This window comes from Pituophis catenifer, unplaced genomic scaffold (genome assembly GCF_029215685.1).
Source record: "Pituophis catenifer annectens isolate HBS135680 unplaced genomic scaffold, rPitCat1.0.hap2 SCAF_10, whole genome shotgun sequence".
Lineage (NCBI taxonomy): Eukaryota > Metazoa > Chordata > Lepidosauria > Squamata > Colubridae > Pituophis > Pituophis catenifer.
In genome coordinates, this window is record NW_027256890.1 from 16207958 (window position 1) to 16226297 (window position 18340).

General features: G+C 55.7%; 2 protein-coding genes across 3 annotated transcripts; one reads left to right on the forward strand and one right to left on the reverse strand.

Annotated features, from left to right (window-relative positions):
• Positions 1–558: 558 nt before the first annotated feature.
• On the reverse strand, positions 559–6665 carry KCTD10 (potassium channel tetramerization domain containing 10). Its single transcript, XM_070950843.1, has 7 exons — positions 6617–6665; positions 5414–5627; positions 4353–4522; positions 3606–3692; positions 3247–3299; positions 2905–3100; positions 559–2810 (listed from the first exon to the last, which is right to left on the reverse strand). Exons 1-7 carry the CDS (start codon positions 6617–6619, stop codon positions 2592–2594), a joined length of 942 nt encoding a protein of 313 aa, XP_070806944.1. The 5' UTR covers positions 6620–6665; the 3' UTR covers positions 559–2591.
• Positions 6666–6860: 195 nt separating this feature from the next.
• UBE3B (ubiquitin protein ligase E3B) lies at positions 6861–17172 on the forward strand. 2 transcript variants are annotated; one of them, XM_070951327.1, is made up of 28 exons: positions 6861–6989; positions 7266–7454; positions 7582–7750; positions 7995–8109; positions 8439–8498; positions 8800–8904; positions 9017–9113; positions 9648–9733; positions 10033–10115; positions 10233–10338; positions 10807–10927; positions 11275–11452; positions 11660–11829; positions 12120–12287; positions 12561–12732; positions 12845–12963; positions 13078–13192; positions 13330–13429; positions 13672–13791; positions 13887–14063; positions 14150–14260; positions 14577–14714; positions 15030–15095; positions 15229–15287; positions 15451–15633; positions 16096–16207; positions 16448–16540; positions 16787–17172. In XM_070951327.1, exons 3-28 carry the CDS (start codon positions 7590–7592, stop codon positions 16976–16978), a joined length of 3207 nt encoding a protein of 1068 aa, XP_070807428.1. In that variant the 5' UTR covers positions 6861–6989; positions 7266–7454; positions 7582–7589; the 3' UTR covers positions 16979–17172. The 2 variants fall into 2 exon arrangements, with proteins under 2 accessions (XP_070807428.1, XP_070807429.1); XM_070951328.1 differs by having other exon boundaries at positions 7368–7454.
• The last annotated feature ends 1168 nt before the right edge of the window (positions 17173–18340 follow it).

Here is an 18340-nt window from a genome sequence, read left to right on the forward strand (position 1 = left end):
CAGCCCAGAGGCATTGTTTAAAACACCAGACAGACCAGTTTCTAAGAACGGTTCCCTCCCTCCCACCCCCTCATTTCTCAGTGGTCTTCTAAGGCCCTCTGAGGACTGAAGGGGGGCCTGCAGAATCGGACACAACCCACAGACCTCCTTGGGGGGGAAATGCACGGCAAGCTTGATCCTTGAAGTGTCATTCCCAGAGGAGTGCAACTTGGCAGAAGCTTCTCAGCAGCCCAACCTCTGACGCTGAGGACAGGAAACGTCTTTGGAGAAAAGTGGCTTCTGGCTCCCAGTAGCTCGTAGTAAAGCTGTGTTCTCTCCCACCACACCCCTCCGTAGTTTCTCTTCTGGCGCTTGTGTCCATGCTCAGTGACAAGCATAGCTGGGTAGGTTAGTGACTCAACAGCACGTGGGAACGGAGCTTCTATCGGAGCTGGCTGCAGGTACTTTCCTGCTTCAGTGCTGTTGCTCACTTCTCTGGTTGACGGGGCATTTGCTTCCTGCTAAAACTCTGATTTTGCTCCCTGACCTCTTTCAAAAGACACGGAGAGAAGCTGGCAATAGGAAACACAACCAATTTATTTTCCGTATTTAAAACCTGTGTCAAATGCGTAACACTTACACAAACACACACGCCAACAGAGAGGAGGAGGAAGTGATTCTGCAGAGACTCCTTTAAGGAGGCAAGGCTGGGCTTCGAGCATCAAAGCAGGAGGGGAGGGGGCTTGTTTTTCAACCTGGCTGTTGTTTACAAGACCCGCAGCTGCCTTGAGGCCAGAAAGCAAAGGCACTGCTTGGGAGGGGGGGCGGGGGGGACGACGGAGACAACCTTTTCCTTTGGCCAAAATTGTTTTTGGAATTAGGATTGCACAAGGACAGGCTAGAAACCAATGCAGGCACTCAGGTCCATTCTGATCCCTCGCTTGGGGGAGGGGGAGGGGGCTGGTTCTAATGCAAATGCCTCACTGGCAGGCTAAAGAGACAAACGTTTGCAGCTGCTCTTCTTTCTTGGGTTGGGGTGCTGGTTCTCCCACCCCAGAAACATTTCCTCGCTGGTCCCCTTGACCGATTCGGGCTCAGCAGCACGGCTGTTCCTTTCCTCTCTACCAGGCTGGACCAGGAGCCCCTCCCTCGCCCCAAGAAACAGCCAGGAAAGAGGAAACCCAGGGCACCCCACCCCTTCCTCTGGGCCAAAGCCTCCACAAAGACGCTTTCCAATTCAGCAGCTCAGGAAGAGACTCACATGCAACTCTGGGAAATAAATATCTCAGGGAGGCAGCCAAGGAGCCCCTGAATGACTAACAGACCACCACCGTTTTGGCTTGCAGCATCTTTCAACAGTTGCTTTTTGGCTACTCTGGTTTTCCTCCCTAAACTTTGAAACACACAAAATAAAACTAACCATCTTTTTCCTTAAATGGAAATGGGAATAAGCCAATTCTGGACTTTGGTCTGCAGCCTTGAACCCTTTGCAGAATGTCTTAACCCAGCTGATCTCCAGTCAAAACTTAATCTTTGGGTTTCCTGATACTTACGCTCCAAATTACAAATACAGATTTCTGCTATGAAATAAAGGATTGGAAAGATGCAACAGAAATCGATTAAAGAATGGAGGAGCAAAGGCCTTCTCATCCCACCTGGTGCAGCAAGATCAATTCTGTAGATTCCGGCCAACCAGGCGCCTTCTCCCCTCCATGGGGGCTTCAGGGCGGTGGGTGGTGGGAATGGCACATGGTATGGAAGCCCCAGACAGAAACGGCCAGCTGTTCTCCCTTCTTGGGCCCCTTTTCCAATCCGAGGTGCTTCAGTGCCTCTTCTGGACTCCAAGGGGCCGAGAGAAGACGCCTAAGGGGCCTCACTGCTGGGGCACAATCTTTGCAGGGCCTCAGGACTTTCACTCTACCCATCTGCAAAATGGCTCCTAATTTAGACGGTACAGCCGGGCTGAGCCTGCTGGTCCCAGAATATCGGCCTCTGAATGAAGGAGACCGAGTCACACACGGACACGGCAAGAAGGTCATTGCTGGGAAGATGAAGCCTTTGGTCTTGGATCAGAACGTGGGGCTGGTGAATGGGGAGGGGGCGATGAGACAGGCGGCCACAGGTGTGCTTTGCAGCATCTACTGAAGGCAAGTTGGGAACCGGCATCCTTGGGGAGGAAAGTGAAGGAAACGGGACGTTCCTGCCTGGCCCTACCACTGTTTGTCCTCCTGCAACAGGGGACGGAGCACCTCCCCCGGCAGGCCCCCTTCCCATCCCCTCTTTGGGTGGCCAGGAGGTTTAGCCACAGCTTTTCTCCCTGGGAATGAAGGCTCATCCGGAAGTCTCCCCTGGAGGAGCCCACTCGACCGAGAGGCTGGAGCCAAACGGAGGCTGCGTGGTCCTACCCAAAACAGGCCGGAAAACAGGCTGAATTCAGAAGTGCTGCGAAGCCCGGGACCTGCACCCGAACTCGGCCACAGTGGACAATCCATTTGGGTGCCACACGCTGCATCGTTGAATACCAAAAATACTCTAGGTAGAAAAGGACAGTCCAGGCAGCAAGCCGGAGGCCGGCTGAGTCGCAGGGAGGGGGCTGGCCCCACCGCAGCCCCTCACTGGTGCATGTGAGTGCGGTCGTCGGGGCGCTTGATGTGGATCCGGCGGACCCTCTCGATGCGCTCGCGCTCCTCGTCCTCCTCCAGGTGGTGGGAGCGCCCGGCCGCCCCTCCGGTGGCCTCCAGCAGCGCATTGTCGGGACCGCGGCCGTCCTGAGCTTCGTAGAGCAGGATGTTCAAGGTTTCCTCGTAGATTCGGGCTTCTGGGAATTCAACCTGGAGATGCCAAAGGGGGTGGGGGGGTTAGACATACCCCCTGCGCGATCTTTTCTGAGCGGGGTGGGGGGTGCAGAGGGAGCCAGCCACTCACTTTGGTCTGCTTCTTCTCGGTGGCGTACACAATCGAGGTGCAGCAGACTTCCGCGATCTTGCGTCCCTGGCCGTAAAACGACCAGCAGCAAATCTCGTCTCCCAGCACGTCTTTGATGAAAAGGACCCTCCCGTTGAAGCGCAGGGAGAGTTTGTCGAACAGCTCAATGTTCTTCAGCATGTTGTCGTCCGAATTGCTGGTGGGGGGCAAGGGACCCAGAAGGGAGAGATGGGGCAGGGCTCTTAATTAGCCAGTCCCTCCCCTCCTTTCCGCCCAACAGGGTAACCGCCCCCTTTGCCCCCTCTCTAAACTCTCCTCTTCTTGGTACTGAAAATACTTTACCTGGTGTAGGAATATTTGTTATTGCTTCGGTTGTACAGCAATTTAACCGCCGGCTGCAAAAACACAGAAAGCAGATAGGGGCCTTAGTTCCATGGGTCACCACTAGGTGTTGAAGGCAAGCTGGTCCCCTACAGGGGATGGTTGGAACTGCACAGGTAAACATCTGGAGACCAGCTGTCCTCTCCCCCTCCCAGAGTTGGCCACTGTGAAGATCTGGTGGAAGGGGAGAAGCCCTGGGGGGGAGGAGAGGATGACCATTCCTCTCCCAGCTCCAAGGGGAGACAGAGCACTAAGAGTAAGCGGAACATTCCCCCCCCCCCCAAAGCTTCAGAATCCCCCTTTAATGTGAGGTCTTTTACCTTGTTGGACGTGGCTATGAGTTTCTGCTCTTCCTTGGAGGACGTGATGATGGGCACTTTGCAAAAAGGCTCATAGACATCTTTGTTCTGTGAAAAGAAGAGGACGGATTGGAAGGGAAGCAAAAGATCAGGCAGAAGCCGACCCTTACTTACAGTGGACAAGTCCTCCCTTCTCTGGCCAAGCTCAGGAATCTTGACAGACTCTGCGGCTTGCAAAGATTTTCTTTTAAAATAGTATTTTAAAAACTTCAACTTCAAAAACTTCAACGGAATTGAAGTCCACCCGTCTGAAAGTTGCTAAGGTTGGGAGACAGTGCCTTAGAAAGCACCAATAGCAATACAGAAGGGGGGTTTTATTTTTATTTTATTTATTTTTATTAGTCACATTTCTATGCCGCCCGCTCTCCGAGGACTCTGGGCGGCTTACACCATAGACAGTATACTAAATAGCATATTGCCTCCAACAATCTGGGTCCTCATTTTACCCACCTCGGAAGAATGGAAGGCTGAGTCAACCTTGAGCCGGTGAGATTTGATCCGCTGATCTGCTGAACTAGCAGTCAGCTGAAGTAGCTGCAGTACTGCACTCTAACCACTGCGCCACCTCGGCTCAGGTGGCTGCAGTTCCTCCTTTTGCCTCCCTCCACCTCTTCCAGGTGGGAACCTCATCCACTCCCCATCAGAGGGGTCCATGGGGGGCAGCAAAGCGGGGAAAGGCCGGCTCCAGAGCACCCACAGGAGATTTACCTGAAGGGCAGCCTGGCACTCATCCACCAAGCCTTGCACCAGGTAGTACTTGGCCTCGGCCAGCAGCTCCTCAATCTCTCGCCGGCTCTCCGGGAGGGGCACGGCGCCATCGCGCAGGTAGTTTAAAATGGTTCCAAAATGCTTGCCACACCTGTCTATCAAAATCCAGCCTAGGAAGAGACAGAAAACGCAGCCACGATCGGAAGGAATGCAGAGTCCAAGCTAACCCTAATCCTATCCCTGGCTTGCTTAACCCTGAGCAGTTCAGCTTCATCATGCGGCCGGCAGCCTCAAAAACAGCCAGCTCGGAAGAGGCCAGCATCTCACACAAGGGCGCCAGTTTCCATGAGCTCAACTTCTTTGTGGGCAGAAACACAAGAATGTTAAGGGAGGGGAGACGATAAAAAATGCGTAAGGACATTGACAAATAAGGGCAATGCTGGCTGAAGAATGCAAGGGCGGTCTTAAATTAAGAGACTTAAAACAGCTAAAATCGGATTAAGCTCTCAATTCTGCAAGCTGTGAATTTCATTCCAATGGAATCAGAAGTCTTTTTTTTTTTTGGAGTCAAACTGTAGTAACCTTTTGACATTTGAACCTGTTCATTCTTCTTAGTTTAAAATCCTCAAACGCGAACGGTTTAAAAATCTGTTGAATTTTGAGGTTTTCTTGTCCCAGTTTCCTTCATCAATTTTCAAATGATCGTAGCAATTCAAACAGTTCCCTTGAGATTGCGCAAAGGTATCGTCCACAGGTGAGCTGCCTAATTCCCTACTTTGCTTTTATGGCAAAGTAAAGCTTCAAACACCCGTCTCCTCTCCTTTCTCACTGCTGCCAGTGAGTGGGAAGCCCCCCCCCCACTTCCTCCTGCTGTGCCACTCAAAAACAGACTCTACTCTGCAAAGGTAAAAAGCTGCTTTTTCTCCCAACGGAGTCTCAAAAATCACACTGATTGTGCAGTCGTTGGATATGAGATGGGCAGCAAATAAATTTCATAATAAATAAATTCATAAAAAGCCCCCCCTCCTTGCAGAGCCGACCCCGGCCCCCGTTTCTTTTACCTTCGCTGTCCGTGAGGACCTCCATCCGGCCACTGAACATGGCCTTCAGCATGGTGTCCTGCTTGGTCAGCGTCTGCATGGTGGTGTAGTACAAGGCCCCGCCGATGTTCAGCTTGACATACTTGGAGCTGGGACTGCCGCTTTTGAAGGAGGTGGTGCGGGTGGTGGCTGCTGGCACGGCGGTGCTCACCACTGTCTCTCCGGACATCTCTTCCTGGAAGAGCAGAGAGCCTCAGGGAGAGCCCAGCGCCTTCCCAGGGGCAGAAGGGGACCTGAGCCCAGGGGCTCAGGATGGCCGGGTGGGGGTGGGGGGGTCCAGAGTGAGAGGCAACAGCCTGTTTTACACCTTCCCCAGGAGCAGAGCAGCTTCTCTGGAAAGAGCCCCGGGCCCTTCAGAGGGCAGGAGGGGAAAAGGCCCAGGCGCTCTGGGAGGTCAAGCCCACCAGCCTTCAGGTTGCCCACTGGGAGACCCCAGCCTCAGAGGGAGGGGGGAGGGGGGCAGAGGGCCACTGGCCCTCCCCACCTGAGACCCACCCAGGCTCCCCTCGGACCTCCCTCCCCCCCTTGCAATTAAGGAGGAAGGCCCTTCCCCCCCCCCCACCCCCCACTTCCCCCCACCCCTCCTCCTCCTCCTCTCCCAGCACCGGCCCCGCTTCCTGGCTTCCTGGCTGGGCCTTGGGGCCTGGGGCCTCTCGGCCGGCCGTTAAGCGAGTCGAGCTCCCCTCCGGCCGCAGAGGCGAAGCCCCCGTTTCCTGGCCTGCCATTCATTCCTCCATTCCGCCCGCCTTCCCGGCGCTCTGGGCGGAGGGGCCTCTCGGGGTCGCCCCCAGGCCGGAGATCCGGAGGGAGGCCGGGCCGAGCAGGGCAGCGGGCGGGGGGTCCAGGCTGGGCGGGCGGGCGGGAGGGAGGAGGAAGCGGCTGGGCGAGGCGGCCTCCGCGGAGGAAAACCCCGGAAAAAGCGAGCGACTCCCGCCCTGCCCGCCCCTTCCCCGCGGGGACCGACTGGATGCCCTCCGGGAGCCCCCTCGGTGCTTCGCCCAGCCTTCCCTGGACACGATCCTCCCCCCCCACCACCAAAGTCCTCCCCCCCCCCGGGAGCCCACCCGCCAAGATTGGCCCGCCTTCCCCGCCGGGAGGGGAGACCCCCGAAAGGGAGGGGAAGGGGAGACGGGGATTCCCCCCCCGCCGGCGCCCCCTCCTCACCATGAACAGCCCGCGCGAGGCTCCCTCCTCCCCTCGGCCAGACGGTCCTCCTGGGCGGGGCAAGGAGCGGATGACGCAGAGCGCGATGGGCGGGGCCTCTCCCCGCCCCGCCTCTCCTCCGCAGGTCGGAACTGGGTCTCGCGGGGCGCGTTTCCGGGCGGGCCGCGGCCTTCGGCGGTGCTTCCGCTGCAACGGCCGGAAGTGGTCCTGTCGGCGTGGCTCTATGGTCCTCGGAGTTCCGCGGGCGCTCGGCGGGGGGAGGCCGAGGGATGGGGGGGCGCGCCGTCGAGGGCCTCGACCCGTAGCAGTCCCGCAGCCCGGCCGGAGCCCCCTCGCCCTTCGCAGGCCTCGCCGCCAACACGCTCCCTGCCAGGTAGGACAGGCGGCGCTCCTCTCGCGCGGGAGGTCCCTCTCCTGCCTCGGCGCCCCCGAAGGGACCCGGCTCGGGCCTGTCCCCCGGCGGACCCAGAAGGGGACCCCCAGGAGACCCCTCCCCAACTGGGCTGGCGGGGGAGGGGAGAGAGTGGCGTGGAGAGCTGCCCTTCCAGAGCCCCCCCCCCCCCGACTCCCTTGCTCTGCAGGTCAATCAGGACCCTCTTCTATCCCCTTCCTTCCTTCCTTCCTTCCTTCCTTCCTTCCTTCCTTCCAGCCTCTCCAACTGATGCGCCCATCGAGAAGCAGCAGCGTTTGGAAGCAGCCAAGAAATGTGATGAGAAGCTGCCTGGCATGAACTTGTTGCTCTCTCCAACAGCCAGAAGAAGCTGCAGTTTGGAGCGAGCGTGAACCATGTTTGTCTACGGGTGACCTCCAGGCTCTTCTGCAAAACACACCCGCCTGGGTGAGCCCCTCACCAGAGCCGCCTGCCTTTCCGCCGGGGGACAGTCCGAGCAGTCTTCCCTGGACCCGCATGCAAAGGTTTTGGTGCTCCTGCTTCAGGTCTTCCCTTCCTTGTCTTTTGTTTGCAGAGGCCAAAATGTTCAGCGCAGCCCAATCATCCAAGGCCGAGTTCCTGGACAAGGCCCGGCAGGCCCGGGAGGAGCGCCGGGAGCAGAAGGAACGTGAGCAGGCTGCGGTGCGGATCCAGGCCCTCGTCCGAAGGTTTCTGTGCCGCTGTCGGCTGCAGCGGAAAATCAGGTGTGTATAGCTATGGATACAATGAAACTTTACCTGTGGCAGGTACCTGGGCATATGGAAAAGTTGTCTGTTGCCATCTGAGAAATCCTCCGGTCTTAGAACAAGAGGCCTGGGAGGTAATCTGAGTCAAGATATGGAGCCCCAGCAGCTTGCTGGGTTTCCGTATCCAGACTCAACACCTTGCCTGCTGCACTAGAGGCACCTGTTGCTGGGACTTCCTTGTTTCTTCTCCTCTTTGGCCCAGGAGCGAAGTGGATAACTTCTTTCACACCAGTGGTCTTGCCAAGAAGACAGCCCTTTTGCTCTTTAAAATCTCCCGAAAGCTGCTCTTTATTATCAAACTCCCTCAGGACAAAGAGGTACAGCCCCTCTGGCTCTTTTGCAGACCTGTCTACTCAGTATTGGTGGGGAGGGGGCATCTCTAGGGGGTGGGTCCCTTGGTCTCCCAGTTCTGGGATGGAGGAATCCCTCGTGGTAGCCCTTGGACAACAAGCAAAGAAAGGAAGCAATGTCAGAAGCTTTCCATAGTTTTAAATAGCCATTTAAATTTAAATGGCTATTTAAATTTAAAAATATAAATTTATATTTAAATTTAGTTCTGGGGAAGCAGAAGTAAAGGTGGATTCTGGCAGCCTTCTGGTAAAGGCTGATCTCATCTTACCTTGAGTCTGTTTTTTGCTCTCTGTAGAGATTTGAAAAGCTGTGCCGCTGCATCCTTAGCAGCATGGAGGCGGAAAACGATCCTAAGGTAAGCAGGTTCCCTTTTCACGAGAGGAGGGGGCATCAGTGTATTTGGCTATATATTTTGCCAGAACCAAAAGAGAAGCAAGGAACGCTTTCCGTGGCAAAATCACTGCTACAGCTTTTCCTGGGGCTATTTGTGGCTGTTTGGAGAAATTTCTTTGTCTCAGTGGCTTCACAAGAGGGAAAGAAAGTTCCTCTGAATTGCAGGATGGCGGCATTTTGTCCTTTTACCTCTTAATCCAGTGAACGGAGGGGGACTTTCCCCCACAGGGCCAGGTTACTCTTGTGGCCCTTTCGTTTTGCAGGTGTGGTACGTATCCCTTGCACTCTCCAAGGAGCTGACTCTCTTATGGATCCAGCAAGTGAAGGATGTGCTGTGGATTTGCTGTGAATTTCTGAAGCTGCTCAAGGTACAGACAGGTCCAGTTTCTGTGGCGCAGATTTTTTAGGGGTATTTTCCCCCCCTGCTCTTAGCTTTGTAGCATGTTTTCTTTTCAACTTTCTGGGGGTTCATTTTTCTAGCCAGACATCTTGCAAGATTCAAAACTGGTAAATTTGCACCTCACAATGCTGGTGACTTTTACGGACACCTCTACCTGGAAAATCCTGCAGGGAAAAGGTACGTTTGCAGGATTCTGCCTCTAGGTACTGCTTTGTTTGCCCAAAAAAGTGCCACTTGTTTCTTCTTTTTTATTAGCTTTGTCATATTGGCTTGCCAAGGGTGATTTGACCTGACTGCAGAGAGTGGCTGTTTGGCATCTTTTTCTTATATAAATTATGTAGCATTTGAGCCACCAGTCTCTTCTCTTGAGAGTGAGGGTTAAGCTAAGACCTTTTTGCTTGTGTTGGGAATGTTCAACTTGACGGCTTATTTTATGTCCTTTTTTTTAACCTTTGCTGATTGAATTTTTTAAAAATATGTTTTAAAAGATATTTAGCCTAATGATGTCTCTTAATCTGTTCATCAAAGTATAAATCCTAGAGGCTGGGGGGGGGGAATTCAAGTAGACCAGACCTCTCAATTGGTTCTAGTTGCTGAAACAAACCCCCTCCCTGCCCTCCCCCAGCTTTGGGGAGCACTGAATGGGAATGAGGTGCCTGGCCACGAAGGGAAGCGTTGCAGCTGAAACCTTCTGTCTGGATCCTTTTACAGGAGAAGCCCTGCGCCATGCTATGAATCACATCTGTGCAAATATCATGGGCCACCTCAACCAGAAGGGGTTCTACTCGGTGCTCCAGGTTTGTTGGGGTCTGGTTGCCATTGCTGTAAATTTCTCTGTGTGAATCTCCTTGCTGGAAAAAGAACGGAAAGAGCTTTATGGGGATTTTTTCCATCTGCTCATCTCTGTTTCGTGGCTCCCAGTTGTGATTTCTTCATTTAGAACAAGGGTCTCCAACCTTGGCAACTTTAAGCCTTGTGGACTTCAAGTCCCAGACACTGGGAATTCTGGGAGTTAAAGTCCACAAGTCTTAAAGTTGCGAAATGGAGACCCCTACTCTTGACCCTTAAATGCAATTTCAACTTTTTTTTTCTCCAGATTTTGCTGACAAACGGCTTGGCAAGGTCTCAACCTTCCTTCTCCAAAGGCACCTTAACAGCAGCTTTTTCTCTTGCACTGCGGTAAGACAAACAGCTGAAGCTGCGACTCAGTCCGGGTCAGGAACCCTTTAAGAAGACCCTTTAAGTGGTAGCGCTCTGAGCTTCTCAAAACCCTTGCGATATTTTTCTCTCCCTCAGCCCGGTGGTTGCGGCTCAGTTTTCCGACAATCTCTTGCGATCCTTCTTGATCCACATCATGTCCGTGCCAGCCATCATGAGCCATATTGCAACACTTACCCCGGAGGTAGGCAATTCCTGTCCAGGCGAGAAGAAAAGAGGAGGTGACTGGTTTGAAACCTCCTTTTTCTAGGATTCCAGAATTGGAATGCAGGTTGTCCTGCATCCTCTCCAGGGTTTGTCAACCTTGACAACTCTAAGACATGTATGTGGACTTCAACTCCCAAACTTCCCAGCCAGCAGAGAGCTTGGGAGTTGAAATCACAATCTTAGAGTCGCCAAGGTTGAGAAGCCCTGCTTCGCAGAGTTGTTCAGGCCGTCTGGATCGTCCTCGATATCCCTATAAATCAGAGTTGGGGCTTTTCAGGAGGCGTGAAAAGGAGTGAGCTGCTTGCATGCTGCCGTACAGAAAAGCCGGCAGGAAATCTTAAGGACATGTTTGTTTCCCTTTCTTGGCCAGAGCCAATCAAACAGAGTAAACTTTGAAAGGCCTGGGGAGCTAAGCTTGCTCCATCAACGTCTGCTTTCCTTTCAGCGCCTGGCAGTGATGGAGTCTCAGGATCTCCTGCGCAAGTTCCTGCTGTTCTTGAGCCGGGAAGAACAATGCAGAGATGTCTGCGTGTGTCTGGAAGGAAGCCACACGCTCTGCCTTCTGGGTAAGATCCCCAGATGGCATGATGCCAGAGTTTGCACTCCGCCTGCAGAGTAAAGCAGAGGGGCTCTCTAGGAATTAGGGAGACCAAGTTGCCCTCCAAAGAGAGTTTTCTCCCTCCTCCTAAAATCCAGGCAGGATCCGGCCACAAGTGTCCCTTTCACAGCCACATTTGTGATCTTCTGCGCAGACTCTGTCCCTGCCCTTGGGTTCAAACCGACGCAAGACTTCTCCCAGCCCAATTGTTGCATGCAGGGGGCAGGCTTTGGGGGCCGGGGTGGGGATTGGGGCAGAGTTCCCCCCCCTTGCCCCAGGGCTGATTTGAAGGCTGCGGCGGCTGCTGTTTCCCAGGCAACCTCATCTACTTGGGTTCGCTGAATGAGAAGGTGCTGCAGGAGGAGACGAGCCCCTTTGTCAGCGTCCTGACCCACATGCTCTGCTACTGCCAGAAGTACGTCTCGCAGAAGAAGTCCAACCTCACCCACTGGCACCCGGTCCTTGGCTGGTTCTCCCAGACGGTGGATTACGGGTAAGCATCACTAATGAGACCTGGCGGGGGACGCCAGGCCTTGAAAATGCAAACGTCTTTGAAATACGTTCACCAGAGCATGCTGCCTTGGGGTCCCCCCCTTCTTTTTCTGACTTTGGGACCCGCTGGAGGTGCTGGGTTTGCCCCTTTCGGTTCCTGGCCGCAGCTGCTCCTTCCCATCCTCTTCCTCCCCTCTCTTCCCCCCAGCTTGAACGAGTCAATGCCGTTGCTCACCAAGCAGCTTCAGCACCTCTGGGGGGCCCACATGATCCGCATCCTCTTCAGCGACGTGCTCAGCAAAAAACTCCTGGAGAGCCAAGATGCTGCTCGCCAGCTCCCAGCAGCCCCCTCCCCGCAGAACAGCCTGCCCGTGAAGAGTGAGTAGCCATGAGTAGCATCCCCTGGGGGTCCCTGTGTGGCTCCGTGGTCAGTGAGTCCCAAACTCAGCAACTTGAAGAATGCTCCAGTCAGTATTTGTCGACTTCAATTCCCAGAATCCCCCAGCTGAGGAATCCTGGGAGTTGAAGTCTTCCCGTCTTAAAATGACCACAGGTGGGCTACCCACCTGCTGCTACCTCTGAACTGAGGTTTCTGAGACAAGGAGCATCTTCCCTCGAGCTTTTCTCAGGGTTTGTTCCTCCTTGCTTGCATCTTTGTCTCCTGCCAGGCCTCTTCAGGCGCGCCTTCCAGAAATCGACCTCCGTTCGCAACATCCTTAAGCCCATTGGCGGCAAAAGGGTGGACTCGGCGGAGGTGCAGAAGGTGTGCAGCATCTGCGTCCTGTACCAGATGGCGCTGACCACCCTAACGCAGATTCGGCTGCAGATCCTCACAGGTTGGTTTTGGGGTGCTGGGAGGGGGGTGGTCAGTTGTAGGCACTCCCCTCGGGTAATCTAGTGAAGCGAAACCGATGGAAGCTGCCCTTCCTCCCTCCCTCCCTCCCTCCCTGCTCAGAGTGCCTTGACTTTGCTCTGGCTGCCTGCAGGGAAAACTTTTATCCTTGCGGTTTATTGTGGGGAGGGGGAGACTGTTTGAAGAGAGGCATTGGTTAGAGCCTGGGCGAAAGGAGAGGCTCGATCTCCTCCCTCTCCTTCTCTTCCCCTTCCAGGCCTCACTTACCTGGATGACCTCCTGCCCAAGCTCTGGGCCCTCATCTGTGAGCTGGGCCCCCAGGGGGGGCTGAAGGTCTTCCTGGAGTGCCTGAACAACCACACCGAGGAGTCCAAGCGGCTGCTGGCAATGCTGATGCTCTTCTGCGACTGCTCACGCCACCTCATCACGTAGGTTGGGGGCAAGAGGGGCCCTGAGAGGCCCTGGCCTTCCCTCCCCCCCCCTCGGTGTGGATAACAGTGCAGCCTCTTTTCCCTTCCCCCTTTCACCCCCCCCCCCCAGGATACTGGACGACATTGAAGTCTACGAAGAGCAGATCTCCTTCAAGCTGGAAGAGCTGGTTACGATCTCCTCTTTCCTGAACTCCTTTGTCTTTAAGATGATCTGGGATGGGATTCTGGGTAAGTCCCTTGGGGTGGCAGAGGCCCTCCCCCCCTTTATGGGGCTGGTGTGTTTGCAGAGAGACGGGGGGGGGGAGCCTTCTCTCAGAGAGGCCGTCTTTCTCTCGGCTGCAGAGAATGCTAAGGGGGAAACCCTGGAGCTCTTCCACTCGGTCCACAGCTGGCTGATGGTCCTCTACGAGAGAGACTGCCGGCGGCGCTTTGCTCTGGAGGACCACTGGCTGCGCAAGTAAGCGCCCTTCCCTTGCTGGGTTCCCTCCTTTATGGGCTGGTGCTCAGCGGCCCACCGGTCAGTTGCTGAAGGTCAGGCCCGTCTCTGTGCCTCTGGCTGATTTTTATAGGCGGTTTGTGTGTTGTGTCGCTTAGGGACCTCAAGCCCAACTTGCTGTTCCAGGAGCTCGACAAAGATCGGAAACGAGCCCAGCTGGTCCTGCAGTACATCCCCCATGTCGTCCCCCACAAAAATGTGAGTGGGCGCTGAGCCAGGGCAGGGGGTCTAGGAGGTGGCAGGCCAGGGCTGACCAGTGGGAAGGTCCTGGCCTTGAAACAGACACGGCCGGCCACCCTCCGATCCAGATGCGGTTCAAAAGGATTGAGGCTAAGGCAGGAGGCCCCGTCAGCATCTCGGCCCTTGGGAGGGCTCTGTTTGTGGTCTCCACTTTGCAAACCCAGCAGGGCTAAGCCACGCTCTTTCCCCCCGAAATTTAGCGGGTTCTTCTCTTCCGGAATATGGTCACCAAAGAGAAAGAGCAGCTGGGCTTGGTGGAGACCAGCTCTGCATCGCCTCACGTCACCCACATCACCATCCGTCGGTCCCGCATGCTGGAGGTGAGAGGGGTTGGCTGGTGGGCTGGTGGCCCTTGAGCACTCCTTCCCTTCCCCTCCTGATCCTGGGGCCCATTTTGACACACACACACCCCCAGGATGGCTACGAGCAGCTGCGCCAGCTCTCTCAGAACGCCATGAAGGGCGTCATCCGGGTGAAGTTTGTGAACGATCTGGGCATGGATGAAGCGGGCATCGACCAGGATGGTGTCTTCAAGGAGTTCTTGGAGGAGATCATCAAGAAGGTCTTTGACCCGGCCCTCAACCTCTTCAAGGTATCCACTCCAGGGCTGGAATTTGGGGACGACCCGGGGGGGCTCTGTGTCCAGCTTCTCAACTCTCCTGCTCTGTTTCGGCACAGACCACCAGCGGGGACGAGAGGCTGTACCCCTCCCCCACCTCTTACATCCACGAGAACTTCCTACAGCTCTTTGAGTTTGTTGGGAAGATGCTGGGAAAGGCCGTTTACGAGGTAGGCCGAGTTTCACGACCGGTTGGTCTGCAGCACTCTTCACATGGGCCAAGCAGGGGAAGATGGGGCCAGTGAAGAAGGGCACCCAGGCTGCCTTGGGGTGGGGGTGGGGGGAGGATGCTGGTAGCTCTGCAGTTCTCCCTCAGCCCTCCCTGCCTTCCATCTTCTACGGAGGGGTCCTAGGTGCTGTCTGAGCTGGCTTGTTTTCTTGCCCAGACGTTTCATTACCCAAACCGGGCGACGCGATCAGTGCTAGGGATGGACCGATGATAATTGCTCATTTCAACCCAGAGCTACAGATAATTCTCCTTTCTAGGGAATTGTGGTGGACGTCCCCTTTGCCTCGTTCTTCCTGAGCCAGTTGCTCGGCCATCATCACAGCATCTTCTACAGCTCGGTGGACGAACTTCCCTCGTTGGATTCCGAGTTCTATAAGAACCTGACCTCCATCAAGGTTCACTCCCAACTCTTGTGGCATTCCTTTGGTCCCCGGGGCAGCTGCTGCGGGGATCAAGTGGCTTCAGAGGGTGGGTTATACCTAGCAAAGCCCCTTGCCTCGTTGTTCCTCATCACACATGACGGGGCACAATAAGTGACCTGCAGGGGGTATTCAGCTGGGCTGGGGGGGGAGGGTTGTAAGCAGCAGAGTTGGTCTTTCTCTGGGGCAGGGTTTTTTTAAGACTAAATCAGCCTGGGTGTCAGGCAAGTTCTGGTGAACCATTTTCCTGCCACTCCTTAGCAACGTAGCTGCTTTCTCATCCTCCTGCAGCGCTACGAAGGAGATACCAGTGACCTGGGCCTCACCCTCTCCTACGATGAAGATGTGATGGGCCAGGTAGGGTCAGAGGCCCCTCGAGCGGCACCTACTTTCCAGGGGTTATCGGCTGCTTGCTTGTCCCATCCCCATTTCTCCAGTAAAGGCTAATTTCTTTCCTTCCTTTCTTCCTCTCCAATTTTTGCCCCTCTAGCTTGTGTGCCACGAACTCATTCCAGGGGGAAAGACCATCCCCGTGACCAATGAGAACAAGTGAGTCTGACTTGGCTGCAAAACGCCTCTTTGCTTGTTCTACCCTTCACCCCCAAAGACCTGAGCTCCTGCTGCAAAGGCCTTGGGAAAGGCCTTTCTGGGGAGATGGGCTGTGAGGCTGGAGCTCAGCTCTCCGTCCCGTTGGCTTCCTCTCCCTGGCCAGGATCAGCTACATCCACCTGATGGCCCACTTCCGCATGCACACCCAGATCAAGAACCAGACGGCCGCCTTCATCGGCGGCTTCCGGTCCATAATCAAGCCCGAGTGGATCCGGGTCTTCTCTGCACCCGAGTTGCAGCGGTTGATATCTGGAGACAATGCTGAGATCGACCTGGAGGACTTGAAGTAGGTCCAAAGCCTTGACTCCTTCCACCCTGGGTCCCTTGTGCTGCCAGAGGTCTCTATGGGCAAACCCTGGAACCCCCCTCCGGCTTGCCTGAAGTGAGGATTGAGAGCATGAGAGGCAAAGGCTTTGCAACGCAACGTTCAGGAGAGAGAGTGGGAGATTTGTAGATTGGGAGGAGACACAGAGATCTGGTGGTGCAGTCCAGCACTTGGGGAAAGAAGGCAGGGGGGAGGGGAAGAGAAGAGTCCAAGGAGGGGAGTTAAGAAGCTGCAGTGCTTGGGAGGAGAAGCTGCCGGCCTGCCTGGGAGCCTCACCTTCTGAGGCAGGCGCTGGGTCACATCCAGTTCCAGCAGGAGAGGGGAATTGCAAAAGGCGCCTTTGGCCCTTTCAAGGAGGCATGGAAAGCCGAAGCATCTCTGCCCAGCCTGACATGTTTGGTTCCCTCTCGGTTGCCTTTCTAGGAAACACACCGTCTACTACGGGGGCTTCCATGGCAGCCACAGGGTCATCATCTGGCTCTGGGACATCCTTGCCAACGATTTCAGCCCCGAGGAAAGAGCCATGTTTCTCAAGGTAAGGGCAGCTGTACGCCTGCGTGCCCATGGGCGGCGAACAAGAAGAATTCCAATCCTGGGGGCCTCGCTTTAAGAAAGGCCGAGGGAACCAAACAGTGGCGGCAGCAGCGGCCTGGCCTTCCCAAAGTCCTCAGACCAAGCGCTACAATCTCACCCCCAGTGGGGCTCCCCCCTCCTTTCCAGGGACAGTGCTGTGTCCCACTCTCTGACTGCCCTGCATTTCTCGGTTGTCTCTCAGTTTGTTACCAGTTGCTCCCGGCCGCCACTGCTGGGCTTTGTCTACCTCAAGCCTCCCTTCTCCATCCGGTGCGTGGAAGTGTCGGATGACCAGGTGTGTGGCTGGTGACGGGGCAGGGAAGGTGCCTCCCGAGCCGGTGCTTGCGTTCCCAGGCAAAGTGCAGCAAGCTGGCGTTCTGTGGGGCAGACCCAGAGCCCTCGGGCACCCTGGGTCTGGAAGGGTTGCCGGCATTCCTGGGGCGTCGGAGAGGAAGGAAAGGAGGGGGAGCCTGGCACTCTGCTTGTGGAATTGGGGTTCAGCGACTTCGGCTGGTGAGGTCCCCCCTTATTTCTGTCTCAGGACACGGGGGACACCCTGGGCAGCGTTCTGCGGGGGTTCTTCACCATCCGGAAGAAGGAGCCGGGGGGGCGCCTGCCCACCTCCTCCACCTGCTTCAACCTCCTGAAGCTGCCCAACTACAGCAAGAAGAGCGTTCTGAGGGAGAAGCTGCGTTACGCCATCAGCATGAACACGGGCTTTGAGCTCTCATAGCAGCCCTGGCGGGAGAGGAGGGCCCGGGGGCCAGTTGGCCAGGCAAGCGGAGCCTTCCCGGAGCCTTGGCGAGCAAGGTGGGCCCGAAGCCCTTGGGACTCAGGTGCCCAGGTAGAAAAGGAGCTGCCTCCAGCACTGCTTTGCTCCTCGGAGACCGCAGCTGGCCTGCCATTAAACGTAGCCTTGCCTGCAAACCTTGTGCAGTTACCCGTTGCGGGCAGGGGGTCGCTGGAGGTCGTACCGCGTGGAGGGCTGGGCAGGAGGTCCCGTGTGTTAAGAGCCCCCCCAGGCTGTTGCGGAGGGCTGGGCCATTCGTGCCATCTCGTCTCTTCCTCTGCATTGCCGAGACCTTCCCGTCTGTCCTGGTCAAACTTCCCAGCTGCTCTGGGCGGGCTCTGGCCAAGCTCTTCCAGGGCTCCCGTGTAAGAAGCCAGCGAGGCCCCGGCCTGCTCCTGCTCAGAGGGGATGAGAGATTTGAGTTAGCAGCGGCCAGAAAACCTGTTCCTCACTGAGCCTGCAAGGCTGCCTTTACCTCTTGACTCCAAAGTGGGAGTCCTTGTTCAGCCCAGTTTTGTTCTCTTGAACTGCTGGCCAAACTAGTTTGGCTTTGGATCAACTTTGCTCCAAAGGCCCCCGGGCCCTCCCCAGCAAGGAACAGGAGACCGCTTTCAGCTTACTGAGATGGCTCTCCCATTGCAGCCCCTCTAGTCGCGGGACTGGAATCCACCAGTCAGCCATCAGTGACCAAGACCCAGGGCAGGATGACTCCAGTGTGTGAATCAAGAGGGTCCTTAGAGCGACCTCCCTGTGGGAAAGCCTGGTGCAGAAGGCGCTCGAGTGCCCTTGGGCCGATTGGTGGGGTCTTTCAGCCCCAAGAACGAGCGCATAGGCAGAGGTGAGGGGGAACCGCTGGGCAGACCAGGGTGGTCCTGTGTGAGTTCTCTCAGGGACTTTGTTGTTCTGAAGTTTAGTTTGGCTGTTTGTGGATGGAGGCACTAATTGTAGGTGGGTTGAGACCAGGGGGCTCCCAAAGTTGGCAACTTTAAGACTTGTGGACTTCAACTCCCAGAATTCCCCAGCCATTATGCTACACTTGTCAACTTTGGAGAGCCGTAATGTAGACTGAAGTGAGCGTTTGCACCCTGTCTTGCTGTGGGGCAGATCGTTCTGTCCTCCTCTTGAAGTTTCCCAAGCCCCATGGAATGAGCTTGGAGCCTGCGGAGGTTCTGCCGTCTGTGGATCTGGTTGCACTCCCACTGGTCTTCCTCAGGAGCGTGTGTGCATGCGTGGATGTACATATTTTGAACAAATAGAAGCAGCTGATCAAGAAAGGCTACCCAGCGTTTTTCTACCTTTTAAAAT